Here is an 18,782-nt window from a genome sequence, read left to right as displayed (position 1 = left end):
CCTCCAGAAAATGCTTGGATAGTTCCTTAAATTAGGCCATGATCACTTCTGTCCACATGTTTTCCAGTTCTCTGTTTACTATCATCCTCTCACTCGACATTATAAAGTCTCAGCTAGTGACAGCATCGTTAAATAAAGTATAAATAAATTGTGAGTCACATGAAGATGGCTGCCTTCTGGGTTGTAGCATTACAACACAGAAAACGAGTCATATTCGTACTCGCCACTGTGAGAACCTCAATTCTTACTGTGACTCGCATGCTTTTGTTGTGCTGTAACTTTGTGTGCCTGAAACTCGGGACTGTCAGTGTGATGGTATGAGATAAGAAATTCATGAACATGTGTCTGCACGACCTTGAATTTTAAGACATCCCATCTTACTAGTGACATCTTATAAATTGATCTGAAGTTGTCACTGACATGAAATCCCACAGTCTTGGACTGGGGACATTAAAATATCATAGTAATTTATAAAAAATACATTTAACACTGCTTTAGCTTTATTCAGCTTTCAGTATCACATTTAATTTTCATTGTTGCAATTTGCATGCTCTTTCCTAATGTTCTTCAGTAAGACACATCCTAGTTGCTGATTTAACTTCCTTGTGTAGAGCAGATGCTCATGGGAAAAGAGTGTGAAGATGACAGCGTTGTGGGATATTGCGCAGTGTAGTGTAATATAAATTGACACCATTATTAGGCGATCTCTCTGGTGATGAAGGCAGTAAGCATATTCCCCTTGTTACTTCATGCTTTTAAGTTAGTCATGTTTCTTTTCTGTATTAATAACATAGGCAGGAAAACTGTGACATGAGTTAAGAAAAATAAAAGCAGTAAGTACAGTTTCTATGGGATATTATGATACAATGTATAAAATGTGAAAGTAGGGCAAGGAAATATCTCAATTTGGGAACTCTACATTCAGACAGGTAAAATGCCATTTGTTGCTTTCGAACATTTTCGCTAGATCTACTGATACTATTGGTAGCACTGCATTAATCTAAATATATCGATATGGGAAAGAATGACTAGCGAAATTGCGTCGATCACTTTCGTAACCTGTTTTGAAGTACAGTACATATTTCTTGTACAGAGGTTTTGCAGTTATGTCAGACAGCAGACTGGCCGTATCTGATGCGAAGGTCTGAAAAAACAAGCACACAAACTGTGATGATCTCGTGGTAGTGGATTGTGTCTTGGAGTCTACGACTAGACAGCGGCGGATTTATCGTACGTAGTAAGATTTAGCAATTTGTGCGTTGTATTATAATTTTAACGGTTACATTATTTCTTGACGATGACTTCGCAGTTATACACACGAAAGTAAACAAGGTACGAAGTACTGGTTAATCTTGCACTTGTACTACCTTATCCGTGTGTTTGGTCACGTAACTTCGTCTTGTTTCAGGTTCGGACTTCTGTAGGGCCCTATTAAGCATGACAGATCTGCGATTCGATGGCCGAGTGGTTGTAGTTACAGGAGCTGGTGCAGGTGATTATCGTACACGAAAATAATGTTTGTGCCTGATCGCTTTTCTAGTATGCAAGACTTTCTTTCGGAAATATTTAATTCTTGTCGAAATTATTTTAGGTTATCGTTCTTGTCTTCGCGGTTTCAGCTTCATTAATGACTATATTGTACAAAAAAAATATAGTTCTTTCCCTCATTTGTTAAGACAAAAATATGAAATTGAAGGGTGTGGGCTGCTACAACAGTATGTTTCCAGTTTTAATTGTACCAGTTTGTGTGTGTCCATTTCCATGGATAAAAGTTGTCATGATAATATTAAAGTATGATGAGACTCCACATGCCATGTGATGTGTGCACTGCAGAGGTGAGTTAATACCCTTCTCTTTTATCATTTGTCTGTTTCCATTGTCTCATAATCGTATTAATCATGGCATTTGCTTACAACTTCTTGCAATGAACAGTTCTGTGTGTCGTTTCACCCACTTATCATTTCTTGTGTGCCAGTTCCTCATAATTCTGACCAGCCATGACTTTATGTTTCAGGCCTGGGTAAAGCATATGCCCTGCTGTTTGCGGAGCGTGGAGCATCAGTTGTGGTGAATGACCTTGGTGGTGGTCGCCATGGCGATGGGAAGAGTAGCAGTGCAGCAGACAGTGTTGTAGAAGAGATCCGGCACAAAGGTGGGTTTAGTGCATTATGATGCTTGTTGGCTGCTACTGCATTTGCATGTAAGTTTCTTGTTTGTCCTCTCACCTCTTCTCTTTCTCCTTCCTTCTTACAAACTGCTTCCTTGTGTCCCCCTCTACCACCTCCGTCTGATTCCCTTTCCTTTCCAACTTCTGTTTTACGGTGAAGTCGCAGCACCGCGGGATTGCATCTGTATCGTAGATTGTTTTGTTTCTGGTAGGTGGCAAGGCTGTAGCCAACTATGATTGTGTGGTGAATGGAGAGAAGATTATATAGACGGCTCTGGAAGAGTTTGGACGAGTAGATGTGGTAGTGAACAATGCTGGGATCCTGGACAAGTCATTCTCCAGGATTAGTGACGCAGACTGGAGTATGTTTGAGATTAAATCTTATTCTTGGCCATAATATCAGATTGTGGGGTACTTTCAGTGTATTTGGACTGCTACAGTCAGTCAGTCAGAAAACTAAGAGTGCCAGTGACTGGATATTATGTAGCTGTCCCAGGGGCCATTTTACCTTAAAGTCTGATAGTTCAGTGAAATTGGAATATCATTTTTCTGCAGAGACTAATTCTGAAAGAGTTAAAATTCACAAGCATCTATTATCATTGTGGTTCTGACCAGTTTCAAGAGACTGTCCATGGCATTTGCCTAGAGAGGCTGAGGAAAACCTTGACAAATACTGTCTGCTATGCCGAGCTGTTTTGTCTGTTGTTGATTTTGTATAGGAGGCCAAAAGAAAAGGGACTATGGTAGATTTCTTGAGTTCAGGGATGGTTTTGCATGCTTTTTTGTCTAGTTACTAGTGCTGTTGAGGTTTAATGATCATTTGTTACTGTTGCAGGCTTAATTCAGGACGTACACCTAACAGGTGCTTTCAAGGCAACTCGAGCCGCGTGGCCTCACTTCCGTAAACAAAAGTATGGACGTGTCATTGTGACATCCTCCAATTCTGGTCTATATGGGAACTTTGGGCAGGCAAACTACAGGTCGGTGTTAGTGACACTTCAGTATATTTATCTTTCATAGGATTGATCATTTGTATAATGTGTGCGTGATATCTTGGACATTAATCTGTTCTGCTTTGAATATCTTTGGGATTTAAAAGTATTAATTACAATACACCCCTCCCCCCGCCTATGAAATATTGATTTAACATTCTGGTTATTTATAAAAATAAAAGTTTGTCTTTGGTTGCCAGAAATGGTAGAAACTGTTTTCCCCCACAGTTCCTCAAGACAGATGCTGGGTTAGTGTGTTATATAACCGAGGGTCACTTCTACATCCTCTCCAGTTCGTCATTCACCGTCGCTCTTCCTTTCAGGACTGTGTAATTCGTGCGGCTGAAAAGTTGTTCTCAAATAAGAAAGTTGGTGTGAGCGATGGCCGCTTTATGCATTTCTTGGGAGGAGTCCATGTATGTTTTTTTTATGGTTGCAGTGCTGCCAAGATGGGGCTGGTTGGTCTGAACAATACGTTAGCGATAGAGGGCAGGAAGGACAACATCCACTGCAATGTGATTGTGCCAACTGCGGCATCCCGGCTTACTGAAGACATCCTGCCACCTGGTGGGTGCTGCTGATACTAAAGCCTGACAGTGTGTCACTTCTGTTTACAATAAATGAACATCAAAATGATGCAAACAGTGCATTTTGGAAGTATATTCACCCTTTTGTCATATTATCAGTTGTAATAAATAGTTCATGTTTTGGAGATCTGTTATCAGCAGTTTTTAATATTGTCTCATGATTATAAACACTAATGTGATACTGATAAGTCACTTGTTTGTTGCACAGATTTCTTTGCGCAGCTGCGCCCAGAGCTGATTGCGCCAGTCGTCGCGTGGCTGTGTCACGAATCCTGTGAGGAGACTGGCTCCATCATCGAGTCTGCTGCTGGCTGGGCAGGAAAATGTAAGGGTCAGTGGCACCCCTGTTCGGAATATGCTCGATGCCTGTAACGACACCACTGGTTCTGAGTCATGTGATGCCGTCCAAAACAGGACTGCATTTCATTAGGGTCATGAAGGTTGGGTCTGTTGTTGCTCTTTCAGTGAAATGCAGAAATGATTTTTTCACTGCAAATCACAATCGTAGATAAGTCGCAGAATCTGCATGTGGACTTCCGTAGATGTGTCAACAGCGGTAGAATGACCGGATTCATGTTTCAAGGGTCCTGATTTCAGTGAGACAGCTTGGAATAGCCATGAAGCGCAGTAATGATAGACAAGCAGAGAACCGTTTACCTCCCGTGCTGAGTGTCGGCAGAACTTTCCATCAGGATGCGTTCTTGTCTGACAACCTTCAGGTTATCTGGTGCGTTCACCGGGCGGCCTGCTGCGTGCACAGATGAATGAGCTGGTGACGCCAGAGGCTGTACGTGAGAACTGGGGCAAGGTGACAGATATGTCTGCTGCCGTTAAATTGGAGTCCATCCAGGAGGCATCTGGTACCCTGATGACCGTTCTGGAGCAGATGAAGTCGAACTCTGGGCTTTCTTCTGATGGCGTGAGTTATGACTCGATGTAGTTTTTTGCATATGCTTTCAGATAGTAATTCTTCAAGTTACCCCTGTGTCTAAGCACCATCCAGTGGAGGTGTATAGAGGGAGTGTAGTATAAGACGTATGAATGAGCAGAATTAATTTTGTTTATTGTGTACAGGATTTTAGCCCGTCGCCATAATTGTAGTACGTGGTTTACGTTACTTCAGTTGTGGCTTACGCCACTGGAGGTCCAGTATTTTGTTAAATGAGGTGTACATTAGTTTTGGCAATGGCTGGTGCTGCCATCCAAGTATTGATGGTGGCTAATCTTTGTGCAGACTTGAACTTCTTTTGTCTTCTTGGTGACACTTATTCTGTGAACATGGTTTAAGGTCCTGATTTCCTTTCCAGAAGAGTGTTGTGACAAAGTTCCAATACACTCCTCGTGACCTGATCCTGTATGCACTGGGAGGTGAGTAATGTGCCCTTATGTGCGTGTGTTTGTGACAGTGTGACAGACAAGTAATGTGTTTGTTTTATTGCAGTTGGTAGCACTGTGACCAACCCAAGTGACCTGAGATTCCTGTATGAAGGCCACGCAGACTTCTCTGCGTTGCCGACGTTCCTCGTGTTGCAAGGCGTGTCTGCCGTGATGGAGTCTAGTGTTACTGCTGAGGTGTTCAGTGGCAGGGATTTCAATCCTGCCAGGGTAAGTGAGGTTATGTCTTGATAAGCAGACTCTTTTGAGGATAACCACAAGGTTCAGCATCGGTCATTTCGAAGCCTGCCTTCGGATGCAACCCTGAGCCACCTCACAATCTTCTTGCTGTGTTTTCATCTCTGTATGTGCATTTCTTGCCTTCGCAGCTGAACATGTCCATATATCTTAACGCAAGGCACATTTTACTGCCTGTGCTTTGTCTATTACGAATATAATAGCCAGTCTCCATCGCACTTGACTTGTTTAGTTCACTGTACATGCAGTGAGGAAGAAATTAAAAGTCTGCTGGTCCTCATGGAATGAAAGCAGATCCAGCTTCTGCAAAAATAATACTGCTGTGGGTTGTTTTTCTGTTCAGTGCAACGGAGGATCATTCAGGTCGTATTCTATGCTAGTGAAGTTGTAATTGAGCAGTGTGGTGTGGACTCGGGGAATGCTTGCTATCATTCAGTCCAAAATGTTTTGTCCTCTCATCTCACATCAAGAAAACTAAAGATACAAAAGTTGTGCTGTATGGGTGTTAAACTTGGTCTCCCACTTTGAGGGAGGAACATAGATTGAGGGTCTTTGAGAACAGAGTGTTTAGGATATTTCGACCTAAGAGGCAGGAAGAAAATTGCATTATGAGCTTCACGGACTGTACCCCTCACTTGATACTGTTAGGGCGATTAAATCGAGGAGGATAAGACGGGCGGGACATGCGGAACGCATTGTTAAGGGGTGGGGTGTTTACAAGATATTGGTTAGAAGGCCTGAAGGGAGGAGATTGTGGGTGAGACATTGGCGTAGGTGGGATGGCGTTAAGATGGACCTTTGGGAGATAGGAATCTATGGAGCAAACTGGATGCAGCTGGCTCAGGTTAGTCTTATGGCAGGCTTTTGTGAACTCAGTGATGAACCTTTGGCTTCTATAAAGAAAGTGTTCTATTTTTTGAGAAGCCAAGTATACAGTCAGTTTTTCAAAGAATATCCTGCACCATAGAGAGAGTGAGGATAGAATTCACACTGATTCAGTTAGCTGCACAGAGTGTAGATGCTTCCCACTGGCATGTCACTCGGTCATGTAAACAAATGACAGTATTCAGTTGTTTTTGCAGATATATCATAAAGTATTTCTTTCTTTCTTTCCACTAAATGGATTCGAGAAGTTCTGCTAACTTAAAGATAGTTCAGTGGTTTCGACGTAGAGACTGATTGGATTATGAACCTTAGGGTTGCTGATGAGGCACAAAGGAATGAGAAACGATTGAGTACATAATTGGAGTTGACTGAGGAGGATCGTGTTGCTGCTATGTTGCCAGATGTTGCATGGTGAGCAGTACTTGGAGGTTCTGCGTCCCATCAACAGTGAAGGGACTCTTGAGGTGCACTGCAAGGTGGTGGATATGTTGGACAAGGGATCTGGGACTGTTGTGCTGGTGGAAGGTGAGATAAAATTGTGCAGTATGATCATTCCATTTGTAACTTCTGTCAACTTGGTTCGTGCAGTTGTAACGTGTCTCTTTTTCATTGATCTGTCTAGGCTAGGGGGAATATAAGTGGTTTAAAAGTCTAGTCTTCAAGGTGATACAAATTCAGTTGCTGTCTGTTGTCATTATTGCAGTGGAGACATTTGATGAAAGTGGTGAGAAGGTGGCACAGTCCCTGCTGACAACATTTGCTGTTGGAATGAAGGGTGTTACAGACAAGCGTACTTCACCCTATGATGTGCCAACAGCAGAACCACCAAAGCGGATTCCTGATTTGTCTGTTGAGCAACGCACGTCTCTTGATCAGGTCAGAATAGAGGGAAGCATGTGTTACGTGTGAGGCTCTTTGGTTATTTTTCTTTGAGGGGGGGGGAGTGAATGTAACTTTTCTTATTCTGTGTATGTATTTTTAGTTTCTTCTGTCAGTAGTACTAACGTGTGAAATATGGAGAAGAAGGACAATCTAATTAAGATCTTGACATATTTGTGGTGATAGAGCTTTGTAAAATGTGCATCCTTAAGATTATTTGATGTAGACTGAAAATGCTGACTGCTTTGAATCTGCACTTATTGCTGTGTGTGAAAATTATGACTAATGAAACACTGCAGCTAAGTCTGTAGAATTTAGTATGCAGAGAGATCATAAACACACCTACAAATTAATTGTCAATGTTTCTTCACTTCAACATTATTTCCTGCAGGCTGCACTCTACCGACTGTCTGGAGACCGCAACCCACTTCACATTGACCCGAATGTGGCTGCATTTGGTGGATTTGATCGGCCCATCCTGCACGGTCTGTGTTCGCTGGGCTTCTCAGCCCGCCATGTCCTACAGCAGTATGCGGATAATGATCCAACCAAATTCAAAGCCATAAAGGTGTGTAATAGAAACATCTCTTTTTGGGGCTTTCCTATTTTCACATTCTCATGATAACATTCCAGCACCCTCTTTCTGTTGTTCTATGGATTGTTTGTGTTCACAGCATTTTTCACTTGCCTCTTCCGTGTCTGATGTACAGTTCAGTTGATGTCAGTCATTGTACTTTCTTATTCTTTCCACATGCTTTCCTATTTTCTCGCATCCCTGTTGGAATACTTCATAACCGTGACTCCCATTCACAGTGGATACGTTAAGGGATATTCATGTGAAGCATGGTGCAATGGTGTGGCTTGATAGTAGATTTCTAAGTTGTAATTCCGGAGGACTGTTCATAACATTTTACCATTTCAGTCTCTTCTTTTTAATTTTATCATCTTGTTGCTTTGTAAGTTCTTTGTACTTTTTTTCCATCAGAGAGATTGTTAAATATGATGTTATTTCATGAATCTGTTTCATTTTCAGAGGTTATATAGCATCAGATAGAATGAGAGGATAATGAATGGGTATGAATTTGGAAAGGGGCAGTAATATTAATTTTCATGTTACTATGCTGGAAGTTCTTTGGAGGGACTGAGGAGAACTCTGATTAGCCTGAGAAGGATAGTCAGAAACTGGACTTAGATGCAACCTGATATCCCCATTAATATGGTTTAGATCGTTGCACTACACAGGCCATCAGAGTGTGAGGGTATGAAGAAAATGATGACTGTCACTGGTTTACAGGCTCGGTTCAGCAAGCCGGTTATCCCTGGGCAGACACTACAGACTGACATGTGGCAACAGGGGAACCGTATCCACTTTCAGACCAAGGTGAAAGAGACGGGGAGCGTGGTGATATCTGGCGCATATGTCGATCTCACCGAGGCATCCGTCCCGCAGCACAAGGTACGTTTTTGTGGCTGACTGATGGGCCAAGATCATCTTTGATGATGGTTGTTCTGCTGGTGAGAAATTTCGTTGCTGCTGGCCTTTCATCACGTTCACATAATTCTGCCCTTATGCTCTGTCATGAGCTGGTTGAGTCCTATCTATCTCTTCACATCATATTTCTCTAAGGTGCATTTTAGTAATGTCTGTGTGTGTGTGTAGATCTCCCAAGTACTGTTTTCCTTTCAGCTTTTCCAATGAAATTTTTGTGTCAAATTTCATGTCTACGCAGTGGAAATAAAAGGTCACACATATTGCAGGTTCCTCACAGAAAAATGCAATTTGATTATGCAGTACACTGCTACTAAACAAGACGAAGTATTTGAGCTGTGTTGTTTGCATGTAAAGCTTACTTAATATAAATGTACATTTTGATGTAAATTCTGTAATTGTGTGTTGGAGAATGTTTAATTTAGTGTGGGTTTAATGAGCCAAATATAAGATTTAATTCTGGAGTTTTAGTAAAATGATAAGAAAGCTCTGATGGGCAGGGCATACAGCATGCATGAGCAAGACATGAAATGAGTACAGAATTTTGTGTGGAAAACCTGAGGGAAGAGATGGCTTCAGAGACCAACTCATAGATGGGAGTGTAATATTAAAATGGATCTTTAAAATACTGGGTGTTAGGTTGTGGATTGTGTTCAAGTGGTTCAAGATAAGTCCATGAGGCAGGCCTGAGCTGTGTGGTGTTTGTTCCTACAGATTGCAAGTTGTGTTTATAATCGATATAAAGTGTAACTGATATTCTGTTATCTTGTGATAACCTGCATTGTTCAGCCTAGCAATTTCTTACTCTCAGTGACAAGGTTATGTTTCCTTTTTGTTAAGATCCCAAACATTACAGCATTGCTAGTATCACATCTTCAGTAAGATCCATTTTAACCCTTTAAAGCTGAGTTGTAACTGTATGTACCACCTGCTGTAACAGTCATTATCTCTGCATTTTGCCCACAGAATATATAATGTGGGTTTTATATTGATCTCAGAATAAACAGTAATTTATTTCTCTAAGCAGCATTAACTAGTTTAGTGTTGTCGTGGAGACGTGTTGTGTTTTCTTTGAGGTAACAATGGATTGATAGAATATTATGCACCTTCACTGTGGCTGAAGGGGTTAATTATTTTCTTTAATTTCCTAGTTGGTCTTCAGAGGTTACTCAAAAGCTCTATGGAATTTCTTTGTTTTCTCTTTCCTAGTTACATTTCCAGCTTATGGTAAATATCTGCAAATCAATTTCTCAGGATATTTGCATCTTCAGTGGGCAAAGTGAGGAAGAAACTTCACGATTTGTACAGTTCACTTAGTGCTTTGTGAATAGTGAACTGTGGGAGACAAAGAGAAGTTGTCACATGAATACATTGTTTCACTACACTTGTTTATGTAAAATGTCATTAGGTCAGAAATTGGCTTAGACTTGGAAAAAAATTTTGGCATGAAGCTGGGGGTGGAGCCGAGTCATGATATGGCCATTTGTGTGTGTTTTGTGTAACAGAATAATGAACCTTTGTTTTGTAAAAGCAGTAAGTTTTTTGACTAGCTGAGTCACTGTCAAGGAGGCAGGAAAGACTTTGCACTTTAGCCTACATGTAAGGTTGTCTTGATAACATGTACAGTACAGTACAGTACAGTAGCTGTGTTCAAGGTCATGGAAGAAACACAAGTGAGTAGCTCTGATGTATGCTGGTTGCATCAGTCAGTCACTATGCCTGCTGTGATGAGGTCCACCAAGGTGAGGGAAGTGAAAACTGGAATTTGTAGTTCAGAGGCACATCTCATGTCCTGACATAGAATGAAAATATGAACATTGTTTTGCATTTGTTTTTAAGCTAAAAATATAGTATTCATAAATATTTAACACGTTCAGGAAGTACTCATTATTGATTACAGAGTGTGTAACCATCGAAACTACTCTCAGTAATGCTAAAGATCAAATTACATCATATCCATATTTTTCCACTTTTGTATGGTTGTAAAATATGGTTTCTTTCTTTGTGTGAAGAACCTAAATTGTGTTTGAAAACAACCAAATATTATTTGGGATCTTGAAGGATCAAATAAGTGGATTCTTAGGATAGTGAACTAAAGGACTAAATGTGTTGTTCATAAGATGAAAACACATAATGTATGCATAGTTTGGTGGGAATCCTGTTAAAAAAATTGGACATAAGTAAGACTGAGAATTTAAGGGGAGGATAATATTAAGCTGGATCTTAGACAAATACAGATGTGTTTGAACTGTGCCAAAGTGGCTTGGTCCTGCAGCTAGTGATACTGTTTGGTATTGGCAATGTTCGACCTTCGTTTTCTATCACCAGAGAGTTAACAGGTTCCTAGAGACATGCAGAAATGGTGTATGATGTTGGTGGCTTTGTAAACTGTAATGTGAGGTTGCATTGTTGGTGCAGGCATCCACATCAGCGCTGGATTCGGATGGTGTGTTTGACTTGCTGAAAAAGCGGGTTGCGGCAAACCCAGAGCGTGCCAAGAAGATCGGTGGTGTGTTCCAGTACAACATCACCAAAGATGGCAATACTGTTGCCACCTGGAGTATGTATCACACAGTTGTCATGGATTTACAGCACTGTTAGAGAGTAAATTTTATACAGACTAACTTAAAACTTTCATCTGTTAAACGTTTTGTCTGTGCGGTTAACTCTCCTACTTCATATCTGGCAGATCTTGGGTTTGTATCTCATTTGAGAGACAGGGTTTTCTTATCATAGTCACGGAAGGCAATGATGAGACCCTCGCCGGGTTCGCTTGTCACGGCCACTTGCAGCTGAAACGGAAAGACTTGTTATGCATTTCTGTTGCGTCCTACAGGAGCAGTGTGTGACGATGTTAACAGAAACCCAAAAAACAAAACAAGAGATAAACTTAGGAATTTTACATGATTACAGGCTTTGTGGCATATGTATTTGTCAAGAAGTTCTGGAAAAATGAAATGTATGCAGAAATTTGATGGTGAAACCTGAGGAACACCACTTGGAAGACTTGTAAGAAGTTTGGAGATTAATATTCAATTTTAGCTTTGATGTTAGCTATATTCAGTCCTCAGTTCATTTTAATTATGAGCTTTGAATATCAGAGAAGCAGACAGAAACAAGTATGGTGTCCATAGATGGATTTTCCAAGTAATATTTAAATGAAGATTTCTGTCTTCTGGGTTATTGCGCTGTGTAGTCTGGTCGATGTTAACCAACGTTTCAGAGGTCATACTGCCTCCGTCATCAGGGCGATGAATATGCCAATAGGGTGTGAGGAGTTGGATTTTATAGGCAGGGAAGTGAAAGGTGTAGCCTGCCCCGAGCCAATGGGAGCAGGTATGGGAGTGGACCAATGGTAGCACGTGGGCGAGGGTGGGAGAGGGAGAGAAAGTAGAGAGAGAAAGGTGAGTGTAGTTGTATGGATAAAGGCCCTGAAAGGGGCCGAGTTAGTGGTCTGGTTGGTTCTGGCGGCGCACTCTTGCTCGTTCTCGGAGTCCTCGGAGTGTGTGGATCAGAGGCTTCCAGGACCGGCTCAGGTGAAGTCCATCTTCCCTGTTAAAGTTATCAGGATGAAGTTCGATCTCGATGGCTTCCCTGATTAACCGGTCCATGTAGCCGGTTTTTGAGGAGAGGATAGAAGTGTCCTCTAGCTGTATCTTGTGCTCCAAGTTGAAGCGGTGTTCAGCAACCGCAGATTTCTCGGGCTGCCCGAGCCGGATGTGGCGTTCGTGCTCCTTGATCCTGGCCTCAACGGAACGGCCTGTCTGGCCGATGTAGACTTTTCCGCACTCGCAGGGAACTCTGTATACGCCAGGCGTCTTCAGTCCTAGGTCGTCCTTTACCGGCCGGAGAAAACTGGGAATTTTCTTTGGCGGAAGACCAACAGACTTGATGTCGTGCCTGGCCAGCAACCTGCTTATGCGGTTGAAGGTCGTCCCGACGTAGGGCAGGAAGGCAACCGAGGCTGGATTTTCAGTAGGCGGTGGCAGCCTCGCAGGCGGATTGAGAGCTTTCTGAATCTGACGGTTGCTGTATCCGTTTTTCCTGAAGGTGGTGGTGAGTGCATCCAGTTCACTCTGTAGGCTGTCGTGGTCGCAAAGGGCTTTAGCCCTGTGTACCAGGGTCGAGAGCACGGCCTGTTTGTTGGACGGGTGGTGATGGGAATTGGAGTTGAGGTAAAGGTCGGTATGGGTTGGTTTCCGGTACACCTTGTGGCCTAATGAGCCGTCAGGTTTCCGGTGAATGTCTATGTCGAGGAATGGGAGATGGCCGTCCTTTTCAGTCTCCATGGTGAACTGGATGACCTCTGAAACGTTGGTTAACATCGACCAGACTACACAGCGCAATAACCCAGAAGACAGAAATCTTCATATTCACCGCTGTGAGAACCTCAAGTCTTACATAATATTTAAATGTTTCAAAAAGAAAATCATTTTATCAATCTGAAGAATTTGTGTTTTATGCTCATTATTTTACAATGGCTTCCTGTACATTCTAAATATATAATTTAGGACCAGCACAATGGAAATTACAAACATTTCTATAAATTTTGACCACGGTCCATGCAAGTGATAACTCACTTCAGAGGCATCCTCTGTTGGTCTGTAGTTGACTTCTGCAGCTGTGAAGTTGAAGTATCCATATTTCCTTGGTCTGACAGCTACTACATGAGATACATTTGTCCCTGCAGGGATCCTGTCAATCTTGATGTTGAGCTGACCACCCACCAAAGTGAAGGCCTCTTTGTGAAAGCTACTGTCACTCAGCTTAACACCAAGAGCAGTACTTGTGCCAACATTATATAGTGTGTACTGCAAAGAATGTTGTGTGTTATAATCAAACAAGTTTATGAGGTATGTTGGTATTATATGGGTACTAAATACAATATTATCATGAGATGCTCCATATTCTTTGGCTTGTAACATAAACGGCCTATGATATGTAAAAATTTCTATTCTGCAAAAACAACCGGACGATAATTTTTCTGAAACAATATGACATCTAAATATCCCAGCTACTATGTCCATGTCTTCAACCAGATATCTATTCAGTATCTGTTTCGAAATTAGCAATCTGGCACCCGTTTCTTCTTCCTCATTACCATCTACATAAGCAGCTAGGGCTGCGAGAACAAAAATACTTATAAATTTCATTCTTTCAAGACTTTTAACGAAATATTAATTTATACACTCCCCAACGTGTTGTACGCACGAGTACTTCGAATCTTTCCCAACGGAATGGCACTTCTTTATCAAAAATTCCAACTCGTTGCCAACTCACAAGCAACAAAGCATGTAATTCGACTCCTACTGGCAATGACCGCACTTAAAAATTAGTTCCGGTTCCCTTCATTGTCACCAATTTAAAAGTTAATGACGATAAAATATACCGTTCCAGCCGTTGCCAATGTTAAAATGAAACTGTTTTGGCTTCACTGTTAAACACGGAAGTTTAGAAGTTCCATAGTTTGTAACATGCTTTGTAACTCAGAACTGTAGTTTGTTAATCGGCTGTACTTCGTATGCGATTATTTGGAATAATTATTAGGCACATATGGATGTGCTTTGTTATCGGTAATATAACGTAACTGTGTTGAGAATCATGTCGATGTCTCTGTCATCAGACCCGGAATTGGAAATGAAAGTTAAAAAAGGTTTGAAAACGTGTCAAACATGGATTGAGTTGTTTATGTTGAACTTATATACGTAACATTGCAAAGCACTGCCCCCGATGGTGGAGAAGAGGGTAGAAGTTACCAGACTGCATCATGAGTTGCAGGGACGTTGCTACGATGTGGAGTATGCCATTGGGTAAGGTTTAAAGGAAATTCTGTTCGTTCACTAGTATTCAAGAGGAACCTTGTTCCCAAGTGAATACTTTTCCACAGGCTTGTAGCAGCATCTTGCTCATTTCTAGTTGACATTTTGAATTATGTGAAGTGTAATTTCTTTATGTTACAAGGAAAGCTTATTATTTAATCAATTAACTTAGTGATTTTAGACCTTCATTCATTTGACATTTCTGCCTGGCAAAGGAATAAGATCCTGAGTCCTGACACAAAGTCGCCAAATATGGTGTGTGTGCATGTGTCTATCTATCTATATATATATATATATGATTTGGAAGAAAAGTGAGAATCACAAGACCTTCCCAGAACTTTGTGTAGTTTTTTCAGCAGTTGTATTGTTCTCCAGGGCAGTGAAGTCTATGGAGGGGGCAGAGGATAACCTTGGTAACATACAGGAACTGCTGAAGAATGCGGTGTTCTTGCGACAGCAGATTAAGTATGAAGAAGCTCGCAGGTGAGTGTTATTGTGAATGTTGTGGACGTGATTTCTGTGGTCTGTCTGTGCCTTCTCTCAGGGTTCTTCCCATTTTATTCATATGTGAACTGAATGTAAGATGAGCAAATGTGTTTCAGTTGGAAAAGAATGTACTATAGCAAGTACAGAATGCTAAATTTGTGGGTTACCTGTGTTTTAGAATACATGAAGGAAATAGGGTTTGGGGAATTTGGGACACAAACTTGTTTTATAGCAACAGGAAGGAAGTCTGTCACTAGTGTAAATCCCCCATAAATAAATATCTCCTATGCGTAAGGAAAAAATGATCTGAATTGTTGTGTAGTACATGGACAAAACTATTCTGTGCAAATCCTCGTTTGGGAAGGAGTGATTCTACCAGTAAATTATAGCAGTGTTGTGTTAGCACTCCTGTTTCTCAAATGAATTACGTCCTATGCACAAGTCTCAGCAGGGGATTTGCTGTCCTGACTGAAGAGGGTTTTTTTTGTCAGTTTCCTCAGATCTTCCAGTTGAATCTGATCATAGTGTATCAGAATATGCCAGTTGATCCAGTGGTTTTTGAATGACTTATAAAGCAGTCTTATTAATTAAGTAAGCTGCATGTGTATGTCCATCTAGCCTGATTCAGTTACACAGCAGTTGACTGGTTTTTGTGAAATTTGGTGTGAATATCTACCATTTCAGTTCTCTTGATCTTCTGTTCATTTTAACTTTGTCATCTGCCATTACTGAATTGAGTTTTGAGGTTCTTATGATAGTGAATATGGAGGTGGCTGTCTTGCAGGTTGTTGCACCATTTAATGTAAAAATCAGTTTGTGCAACGTCGCAGGCAACCATCTTTGTAATGAGTTGTTTTGTAGGACACTAAATTAATTTTATTGCTCTGTGGATCACTGTTTCATTCACAGTAGTGTAGAATACCGGTCAGACAGTGTGTTAGTGATTTTTCACCTTGCTGTGATTCTTCATGTGTGTTAGAATTGTGTTTTGTTCTTGTGTGCTGATCCAAGAACATTTGGATTGGCATGCGCATATGCGCAACGCATGTGATTTATGTTGCATGTCTTGTCTGTGTAGGCTCCCCCACTAATGCTGTGACATGCCAGGTAATTGCTGCTTCCTGTTGTTTATTATGTTGGTAGTATATTATGGTAAGCAGTCACTACATGATCATGATGAAATTGGGGATATCACATGGCCTTAGAATTGTTACTGTGTAGGAGAAAGAGTGCATGGTCACATGGACATAATGTTTCATTGATACAGAGGACACTACAGAACAAGGGAACTGTGGTCCTATAAGTGGGAAATATTAACCTGTCAGTGTGGGCTGTGTCGAATGGACGTCTTTGCACGGTGTGATAGGTGCCATGTATGTTTCCAACATCAGAGTGAAAGAAATGACTATATTTATTCAATTGTGAGGTGATACTGAACTGTGCAATATCGTTATACTAAGAGACAGTATATTTAAGACATTTATTTCCTCTATTAGGTTGAAGGCCAGTTCATGCTTCATTGTTCAAAGTTCCTGCTTTTGGAAAAGTTCTTAATTACAGATAATAATGGCTACTTATTTCACCTGCTGTTTTGTGTGGGTGTTAAACTTGGTGTCTTGCACTGATGTCTGTGATGAGCAGAATACATGTAACTAAGAGAAACATACAGGCAGCGAGAGAAAATTACATAATGAGGAGCTTCATGAATTGTGCTGTTTTTTTGGGAAAGTGTTCAAATCAAGAAACCAGTGGGTGGTTGGTGTTGCCCAAGGAATGTAGTGGCACTTTAGTATTAGCAGTGGATAGTTATATAATCAATATTGTTTGTGCATGTTTTTTTTCCTTCAAATTAGCCATTTAATTACTATGTATTTGCATCGCTGTTTGTTTAATTTTGTTCAGATTACAATTTCATGTCTTGGATCCTCCATTCACAATAATCCTAATCCCATTTAGTATTAAGTAATTTGTACGGTTGAAATATAATTATTAAATAGCCTACGAATCAATTAGTCAGTTCATTCACCCTTTTAGCCACTTGATCTCTTAATCACAGTCAGGCGGCTAAGCAACCAGTGGATCAATCAACTGCTCATTCTGTTCAAAGATATTTGTTCGTACAGGAACAAGAAGGAGTCATACTAAATTAAGGGTTTGGTGCAGTCTTTACTGTATGATCTACTATTAGCTTCTCAAGGACTCTGCTTCATGAAAATTTTATTTACAATCACAAAATCATGTTTAGATCTTCAAGGACACCGGTTGACCACAGTTTGTTGGGAACAATACTGGTGATTCATGGTTAGGATCATTTTGGTTATATTTTGAGGATAAAATTCATATTTTGGGTATGAAATTCTTACTTGAAACTACATTTCTCGGGCATTTACAGTGAATCCTTCATTTAGTTCAGATGCCAAAAGTGGTGTTCTGAAAGTGCAAAGTTAAGAGCTTTCATTAAAGATTTCGGTGAGGAATATTTTAGTTCTGATGGAACAATTCTGTTCTGTAAACTTTGTGAAGTTAATGTTACAGCTGGTAAGGGATTTAATGTGCAACAACATTGTGATACAAGCAGTAGGCAGGTCAGGTTTCTGTTGCGATATGAAGTGAGCCTGCCAAGTGTACTGAACATACTGCACTGATTTCCTGGCAAGCAGTAGGCTGGTCAGGTGACAGACAGCTTTTCCCCGAGTAAAATCCCAAGGATCAATTAAGCTTCTTCTCTCAGCTATTCCCAGAAAGACAAAATGCATTCACTTTTAACTAACACAAATGCAAAAATAAACAGCATTCTGATGACGCAGTTGATTGAACATGTACTTTTGTTCTTGGGGAGGGGGGCACACCACACACACTTCTGAGTATATAAATGTCACTTATCAATGCCGTAAACGCCTCATGGCGTTTATTTATTTGATTCCTCGGGAATCATCGACACATAACCTCAACCGTTAAACGAGAACACCCTATCATTCCGTAACCTGATGACAGCCCACCTAGATCGCTGTTCGCACACATAAACTTACAGCACCTAAGACTAGATTCACGCAACAAATTTTACCAACTCTCTCTCTCTATCTCTGCGCGAACTTGACTACAGCGAATTCTAGTAGCGAACCCAGTAAACTACGTATTGAGCGGGAAATGCAGGGCATCGATATATCAGGAAGATCCAGAATCGTAATCTTGTAGGAGCCTGGTAGCCGAATGGATAGCGTGCTGGCCTGCGGAATACGACATCGGCAGTTCGAGACCCAGCGGATTCCTACAGTAGTATTAATTCTTAATTCTTACAGTAGTATTAAGTTCTAAATATAAAACGAGGGCAGGACTCAGGACTCAAACGATTTCTGATTTCTGATTTCTGCCCTCTAAAAATAATTGTGGGTTACCGGGAGGGTGGGGCGCCTAATATGATAGAATGAGGGGGGTTATGCACAAATATATAAAAGGGGGCTCAGTTGGGGGTATACCAACAACATACAGACATCAAAGCATATGAGTCGAAAAAGAAACAATCCAGCGAAATAAATCAAACCATCAAACCTGCATGCTTGTCATGTAAGCTGTTGAGTGTGTTCGCAGACTGACTTGATATCTGAACAGGAAACCTGATGGGACAATGAATGAAGTGTGTAATTACCTGACCTATAGGATGCACTTTAAATGTTGTGATTGTAAGTGTGAGATGATATGTTGACAGAAGTAAATGCAGTTTGGGATTGACATTATTGCTGTTTCCAGTTGGTATAGGTATCGTTTGTAGGCGTGGGTGGAGACTATTTGTGAAGTGATTTTGGTTTTTGTTATGTAGTGCTGTGACCTGCCGGGGTATTTTCTGTG

The 18,782-nt window shown here is 40.9% G+C and overlaps 2 protein-coding genes and 1 long non-coding RNA gene across 3 annotated transcripts; 1 reads left to right on the top strand and 2 right to left on the bottom strand.

The window, feature by feature from the left end:
- The first annotated feature begins 985 nt into the window (after nucleotides 1–985).
- On the top strand, nucleotides 986–13,153 carry LOC147873916 (peroxisomal multifunctional enzyme type 2-like). The gene is made up of 15 exons (XM_087347557.1): nucleotides 986–1,230; nucleotides 1,409–1,492; nucleotides 2,015–2,152; nucleotides 3,003–3,147; nucleotides 3,599–3,726; nucleotides 3,955–4,077; nucleotides 4,466–4,665; nucleotides 5,054–5,114; nucleotides 5,188–5,351; nucleotides 6,665–6,788; nucleotides 6,967–7,139; nucleotides 7,534–7,710; nucleotides 8,437–8,598; nucleotides 11,050–11,191; nucleotides 11,545–13,153. Exons 2-15 carry the CDS (start codon nucleotides 1,438–1,440, stop codon nucleotides 11,604–11,606), a joined length of 1,854 nt encoding a protein of 617 aa, XP_087203683.1. The 5' UTR covers nucleotides 986–1,230; nucleotides 1,409–1,437; the 3' UTR covers nucleotides 11,607–13,153.
- Nucleotides 3,609–18,293, bottom strand: LOC147873914 (uncharacterized). Its single transcript, XR_015534860.1, has 2 exons — nucleotides 17,936–18,293; nucleotides 3,609–5,681 (listed from the first exon to the last, which is right to left on the bottom strand). It is a non-coding gene; the product is annotated as an uncharacterized LOC147873914 (long non-coding RNA).
- LOC147873915 (translocon-associated protein subunit beta-like) lies at nucleotides 10,449–13,880 on the bottom strand. Its single transcript, XM_087347558.1, has 2 exons — nucleotides 13,212–13,880; nucleotides 10,449–11,423 (listed from the first exon to the last, which is right to left on the bottom strand). The coding sequence occupies exons 1-2, from the start codon at nucleotides 13,782–13,784 to the stop codon at nucleotides 11,337–11,339; spliced, it is 660 nt and encodes a 219-aa protein (XP_087203684.1). The 5' UTR covers nucleotides 13,785–13,880; the 3' UTR covers nucleotides 10,449–11,336.
- Nucleotides 18,294–18,782: the final 489 nt, after the last annotated feature.

Source organism: Zootermopsis nevadensis, unplaced genomic scaffold (assembly GCF_977971745.1).
Source record: "Zootermopsis nevadensis isolate Lab colony 2312 unplaced genomic scaffold, Znev_1.0 Znev_ptg000012l, whole genome shotgun sequence".
Lineage (NCBI taxonomy): Eukaryota > Metazoa > Arthropoda > Insecta > Blattodea > Termopsidae > Zootermopsis > Zootermopsis nevadensis.
Note: the sequence above shows the minus strand (reverse complement) of the source record. Positions and strands in the feature narration are given on the sequence as shown.